Source organism: Clarias gariepinus, chromosome 23 (assembly GCF_024256425.1).
Source record: "Clarias gariepinus isolate MV-2021 ecotype Netherlands chromosome 23, CGAR_prim_01v2, whole genome shotgun sequence".
Classification (NCBI taxonomy): Eukaryota; Metazoa; Chordata; class Actinopteri; order Siluriformes; family Clariidae; genus Clarias; species Clarias gariepinus.
In genome coordinates, this window is record NC_071122.1 from 1,972,501 (window position 1) to 1,980,000 (window position 7,500).

General features: G+C 41.7%; 1 protein-coding gene across 1 annotated transcript in view; it reads left to right on the forward strand.

Moving 5' to 3' along the window:
• lmx1a (LIM homeobox transcription factor 1, alpha) overlaps positions 1-7,500 on the forward strand; it is a 13,243-nt gene that overhangs the window by 3,352 nt on the left and 2,391 nt on the right. Inside the window, exons 2-3 of the mRNA XM_053484492.1 lie at positions 6,801-7,021; positions 7,482-7,500. The exon at positions 7,482-7,500 is cut by the window's right edge and continues 160 nt beyond it. Of these exons, the coding sequence (XP_053340467.1) occupies positions 6,801-7,021; positions 7,482-7,500 (240 nt within the window). The remainder of the gene's footprint in view (positions 1-6,800; positions 7,022-7,481) is intronic.

Below are 7,500 nucleotides of genomic sequence, written 5' to 3' on the forward strand. Positions count from 1 at the left end.
TAAGAGGGTTACATTTTTGTGACATAAAAATATTTATGTCATAAAAGTAATACACAGTTATAATAATACACTAAAATAACCAGTTTGAAGTCTGATGCCTCCCCATTAACACAAACTGGTAAGGCTTCCATATAAATGCATTTTTTTTTTTAATCGTGATTGACACATGCTGTTTTGAGTTTTAACTAGTCCTTCTTTTCCTGATGTTTCACTGCAGAATGGACACTGTGCTCTTAATAACTGGACTTGCAGAACGCTGTAAAGTTATTAGAGGATTTTAGGAGAAATGAGGAGTGGACCATATGTTCACAGAGATCTTTGAGGAGGGGGATCTGTGTGTATGTGTGTATGTGTGTGTGTGTGTGAAAGAGAGAGAGAGAGAGAAACGCTGGCTTTCAGACTGCACCTTGCACTGAGCCATCTGGGCTGATGCCTGGTGTCATAGCTGCGGGTCTCAGGGGTGCTGTGCGACCAAGCGTGAGCTTATATGACCTGACCAATTAGCCATATACCCCATGCCTGGCATTGCCCACTACCATGCCATTTAAGTGTAGGAGTCCACTTGGTTCCTGTCCACCTGGGCCCTAGCTGAATGGGTTTGTGATGGGTAGAGTTGCTGTAAGTGGGTCAGTGCACTGGGTGATGCCGTGGGTTCTGATCCTGCTGTACTGGACATGTGTAACAAGCACTACAAGCATGATAACACAGAAGAGTTCAAACATCCAAACACACTTTAAATGCACTTAATTCCATTAAAATTCTATAGTGGCAAGAAAATGTATCCTTTAGGAATTTTATGGCTTTGTGCATGAATTTGTCATAAACTGTGATCTTAATTAAGACCTTTATCTAAGTCAAACGTTTTTACAAAAATAATATGCCTAAACTAATTACACACCCGAAAAAATAGTTTGGGGTAGTTTGGAGATCTGGACTAGGGCTACTTAGACTGAGCAAAACCACTCAACCTTTTTGAGTTTGCTCTGCACAAGAGGAATATGATTATATCAGTCATGCTTTGCCAAAAAGAGCTTTTAGAGAAAAAAGATTACAAAGTGATCTTAAAGATGTTAGAATTTCACCAGTCTACAGTTAGACACTTGGAGACACTTTGGGACTACAGTATGACTACTCTACCAAAGAGTGGGTTAAACTGACCCTGCACAGGACAAGCGCTTAAAGGCAATGGATTGATATAAAGCTTCAAGTCTCTCACATCCTTTAGTTCCTACCCTAATAAACCACTGGGCGTTAAGTCTGATGTATGATCCTGATGTCTGATGTATGATCCTGATGTCTGATGTATGATCCTGATGTCTGATGTATGATCCTGATGTCTGATGTATGATCCTGATGTCTGATGTATGATCCTGATGGGTGTGGCCCTTGTATGATCCCTGTGATGCACAGAAAAAAAATGCAATAAAATAATTGTTTAATGTAAATAACTGCTATTCAGGTTCTCATCAGTATCAGGAACATACTGAGAGGTTATAATGACTATCCAATAAGTAATTCATTCAAATGAACAGGCTTCTCAGATTGTCAGTAAAATCATGAAATGTGTGAGCAGCGAGTCCGGCTTCTCCACGTGAGCTCCAGAAAAACCTGACTCGGTTTCCCACAGCAACACTAATAACCCACAACAATGCAAAGCTTCGGGATGTTTCAGTTCATGCTCATGTTCCCTGTGTGTGTGTGTGTGTGTGTGTGTGTGTGTGTGTGTGTGTGTGTGTGTGTGTGTGTGTGTGTGCATACCAGGAATGAATTCCTTCAGATTCTCGGATAGCATAATTAAACCTGTAGCAGCCAGTTCACAAAATCAACAAATTAAAAGGCAGAAACAGTTCTACGTTCTCTGTTACAGAATTACCTAAAATTTGTTAAATGTAGGACTTTAACTGTATTTGAAATATCATGAATTCTTCCTAAAACTTAGTGAGCTAATCTTCTCCAGAGCTGTCACACCTCTGGAATTAAACCCCCGTCACCAGCACCCGAGGCTCCGACCCGACCCCCCTCCGGCCGTGGAAATCTCAGCCCACGGTTTGACAAACAGAAAATGCGGCGGCTGCCAGGGCACAACAATGCAAGCGCAGCTCGGGGCCAAGTTCTGCAATTGTCTGCAATTGGTTAAGTCGAGTTAAGACGGTTCCCCGGCTCAGCCTCTCTTGCCAGGAGGCCCTGTCGTGACTGCTCGGGCTGGAGCCATGGCCTGCAGAGATGCTTTTTTCTCCGCTCCCTGGGAGTCCTGTCCCCGGACACTGCAGTGGAGCCGACGGCCCATGTCTCAGTTGCTTCTGACCCACAGCTCCAGTTGCTAGGCGCTAAGACTGTGGTAGGGGCTATGCATCTGTGTGTTTTAGGAGGGTCGAAGGGTGGAAAAACAGGGGGAGGCAGGTTGGAGGAAAAAGCTGACATCTGACTCTCATAAGAAAAGAGCAGCGTTCCAGGAATATCTTCACTGATTGTGTGTGTGTGTGTGTTTGCGCGTGTGTGTGAACTCCTGTTTATCCCGACACTATTAACGTTGCTCTCAATGTCTAGAATGTCTTCTACTGTTTGCATCTCACACTATATTTGTGCTCAACAAGCCACCGGTCAGTCAGTGAGTGTAGCCGTGTTCTATCGAGCGTTCTTCTTAAATCACAATGAGAAAATAGTAGCTATAAATAACTTCTAAGGCTAAATAGTTAAACAATGAACTAATCAGTGAGTCTGATTCCCATTACACACTGGCTTAGTGAGTTCCCTGTACTCGTTGTGTCCAGTCACCTGAGCCTCCTATGCTATACCTTTCCAGCTTTATTCAGTTAGGTCCGTGGTTCTTAGTGTGTGGCGCCCCACTAGTGGTGAATACAGACATGACAGGTGGGGCGTAATGAACGGGAGGGAATTAGTGGAAAATAATAGGAAAGTACCTATTCTAATTCATGCTTTTCTTTATTGACAATAAAGATCGGACACTCGAAACTAAACAATCACACGCAAAGAAATGGATCATTAATACAAGTAAATTAAAATAACATCAGAGACAAAGTGGAACCATAGTGCAACAATAACGGTTTAACGTCGGCATGTTAATCGCAGAGGAACAATATATAAGGAAACATTCGGTATTATATGTAGTTTCATTTATTCCTATGTGTATGCTGATGTTTCTGTGTTTTTGTTAAACATTAATATTTTATCAGACAGTACTAGTCTGGCATTTCTAGTTTCCAGTGCGGCAACAAAGTTGCTTTTTGATCCTTCAGGCGCTGAACAGAAGGGAAGATCAATATCGTTCTACGCTTTTTGTTGCTGTGCGGCTTTTTGCGATGATCCCTAAATCATTCGTTGCGCTGTAGAGAATAATGTGTTTGTGCTTTTAAACATGTATAATTTAAAGCGGATGGAGCTTAAAGACAATGTAGAGAGGAAATATATCTGGGTATCTTATTCACGGGTTTATTTACGCAGCTATTGAATTCAGAGATGCGAATATCAAACTAACTTTACCGCGGACACAAACCGGGTCAGTAGCGTACTGTATGTAGTAAGTGTAATAACATCAGTGGATACATTTGTTACATGGACCACAAAAAAGCAGGTGATTCAGCACCATCACCCTATTTAACTAAAAACCCAGCCGAAAGGAAAACATGATGAAGCCTACTGTATGTTGCGCTTGGATTCATGGTGGGGATGGTGGGGGCAGAAGAGAGACACATGTGTGTTTTGTGTCTTAAACCGCTGGCAGCAGACAGCATGAGACAAAGTAGGAAGACACTTAGAGACAACACACCCCAGTCACGTTAATAAGCCACTCGACTTCTTTTAAAGAAAGCTCTAGATAAGTGATGAAGTAAGCCTGTTATAACAATAGCACGTGTATTTTATCTGTTTTGAACTTGGTGTTATTTGATCTTATTGGTTTAAAAATAGATTTTTTAATAAATAGTAAACTTGGCCGTTTTCGTTATTATTTTGTTGACAAGTGGGGCTTGAAAATTCACCCACCGCTTTAAGTGGGGAACGACAGAAAATGTTTGAGAACCACTGAGTTATGTGCAGAAGAAACATTCTCCTGTCACTCATTAGTCTTAATGTAGTGTTATAATTCTCTTCACAGAATCCTGATCCTGCTTTGTATGTTGCTTTATAGTGTTGGATGAGAAAAATACATGACTTTACCGGAGCTTCAAACCTGTTCATCATTAGATTACAGTGGTGTGAAAAACTATTTGCCCCCTTCCTGATTTCTTATTCTTTTACATGTTTGTCACACTTAAATGTTTCTGATCATCAAAAACCGTTAACTATTAGTCAAAGATAACATAATTGAACACAAAATGCAGTTTTTAAATGATGGTTTTTATTATTTAGGGAGAAAAAAAATCCAAACTTACATGGCCCTGTGTGAAAAAGTAATTGCCCCCTGAACCTAATAACTGGTTGGGCCACCCTTAGTAGCAATAACTGCAATCAAGTGTTTGCGATAACTTGCAACGAGTCTTTTACAGCGCTCTGGAGGAATTTTGGCCCACTCATCTTTGCAGAATTGTTGTAATTCAGCTTTATTTGAGAGTTTTCTAGCATGAACCGCCTTTTTAAGGTCATGCCACAACATCTCAATAGGATTCAGGTCAGGACTTTGACTAGGCCACTCCAAAGTCTTCATTTTGTTTTTCTTCAGCCATTCAGAGGTGGATTTGCTGGTGTGTTTTGGGTCATTGTCCTGCTGCAGCACCCAAGATCGCTTCAGCTTGAGTTGACGAACAGATGGCCGGACATTCTCCTTCAGGATTTTTTGGTAGACAGTAGAATTCATGGTTCCATCTATCACAGCAAGCCTTCCAGGTCCTGAAGCAGCAAAACAACCCCAGACCATCACACTACCACCCCCATATTTTACTGTTGGTATGGTGTTCTTTTTCTGAAATGCTGTGTTACTTTTACGCCAGATGTAACGGGACACGCACCTTCCAAAAAGTTCAACTTTTGTCTCGTCGGTCCACAAGGTATTTTCCCAAAAGTCTTGGCAATCATTGAGATGTTTTTTAGCAAAATTGAGACGAGCCTTGATGTTCTTTTTGCTTAAGTGGTTTGCCTTGGAAATCTGCCATGCAGGCCGTTTTTGCCCAGTCTCTTTCTTATGGTGGAGTCGTGAACACTGACCTTAATTTAGGCAAGTGAGGCCTGCAGTTCTTTAGATGTTGTCCTGGGGTCTTTTGTGGCCTCTCGGATGAGTTGTCTCTGCGCTCTTGGGGTAATTTTGGTCGGCTGGCCACTCCTGGGAAGGTTCACCACTGTTCCATGTTTTTGCCATTTGTGGATGATGGCTCTCACTGTGGTTCGCTGGAGTCCCAAGGCTTTGGAAATGGCTTTATAACCTTTACCAGACTGATAGATCTCAATTACTTTTGTTCTCATTTTTTTCTGAATTTCTTTGGATCTTGGCATAATGTCTAGCTTTTGAGGTGCTTTTGGTCTACTTCTCTGTGTCAGGTAGCTCCTATTTAAGTGATTTTTTGATTGAAACAGGTGTGGCAGTAATCAGGCCTGGGGGTGACTACAGAAATTGAACTTTTAACTGTGATAAACCACAGTTAAGTTATTTTTTAACAAGGGGGGGCAATTACTTTTTCACACAGGGCCATGTAGATTTGGAGTTTTTTTTCTCCCTTAATAACATAATCTTCATTTAAAAACTGCATTTTGTGTTCAATTATGTTATCTTTGACTAATAGTTAACGGTTTTTGATGAGCAGAAACATTTAAGTGTGACAAACATGCAAAAGAATAAGAAATCAGGAAGGGGGCAAATAGTTTTTCACACCACTGTAGATTAGATTAGATTAGATTGGATTAGATTAGATTAGATTTAACTTTATTGTCAGTGTGCAATAAACATATAGCACAATTTACAATAGTCATTGTTAAAAGCAGCTATACAGAGAATAAAAAAAGGTATAGATATGAAATAGAAAAATGCATTTAGAAAGATGTTTACATATTTGATCAGATTGTCCCTGATTAGCAAGCCGAGGAAAAACCCCCCGGTGGACCCTTGAGAGGAACCAGACTCAACAGGGAACCCATCCTCATTCGGCTAATCCCAGTACGACCATAAATCAGTCCCTGATATTCTAAATCGACAAATGTATTTGGCCAATCCTGTTAATTATTAACTTGAGGTTTTGATCCAACAGGCCCCTCATCACCAGTGAAGGGCCGTCTCAATGCTTCAGCATACCAAGACGTCTTGCACAATCTACACTTCCAACTTTCTGGCACCGGTTCGGGGAAGGTCCTTTTCTATTCCAACATGACTGTGTCCCAGGTCACTAAGCAAGGACTATAAACACACGTTTAGATGAGTTTGTTGTGGAAGAACGTGAGTGGCTCACACAGAGCACCTTTGGGACCAGACCTTCTTCTCCAACATCAAGGATGCTCTACAAAATGAATGGGCAAGGATTCCCACAGAGACACCCCAAAATGTTGTGGACAGACTTCCAAGAATAGTGGAAGCTGTTATAGGTGCAAAAGCAGGACCGACTCCTGATTGAAGTATATGTAATTGGATACAATGTCCTTGGAGTTTTGCCCAAATCCTTTTGTCTATTAGCTCTAATGATATACGCCCACTTTCACTGATGGAGGTTTGAGTCTAGTGCAAGCAGGGACTCTGGCAGGACTAACTATGACATAAATAGCTACAGAAATCAGTCTTTAGTTCAACCTTAGGTCTAACCCCATCCCCCATACACACACACACACACACACACACACTCACTCTCTCCCTCTCTCTCTAGACTGTTCTCGGTGCGCTGTAGGGCCTGTGTGGAGGTGATCTCTCCGGCAGAGCTGGTGATGCGAGCGAGTGAAGCAGTTTTCCACCTGCACTGTTTCTGCTGCTCAGTGTGTGACTGCCGGCTGCAGAAAGGAGATCGCTGTGTGCTGGTGGGGGACAAGCTGCTCTGTACACAACATTACCAGCACACACTGAGCAGTCCCACCACAACCACGGACTCAGGTAGTGCACAGGGACACACACACACACACACACACACACAGCTGGGAGTTATAAGGGTTCAGTCAGGTACTGTATGTCTGCCAAAGACTAAAGAGTTACAATTAATGGATATAGTGATGGATAACTGTGTCTGAAGTTTTAGACCAAAATATTGGTTAAAAGTTGAAAGATATATAGTGTTGAGAATTTCTGTAAGTGTGGCATAAAATCATAAAAGTGAACTTCTTTTAATTTAACACAACTATATAAGCTTCATAAAAAGAGACGTAACCAGGTTGGGACGGCCATCCCGGAGATATGGCACTCTCAACTTTCAAAAGATTTTAGACGCATAAAACTTTAGACCGTCTGACTCAAGGAATAGTTTGAGGACTTACAAAGATGCACACACACACACACACACACACACACACACACACACACACACACACACACATGACTTTATCCCTATGATATGTAGGCCAGAGTGAGGATGAGGA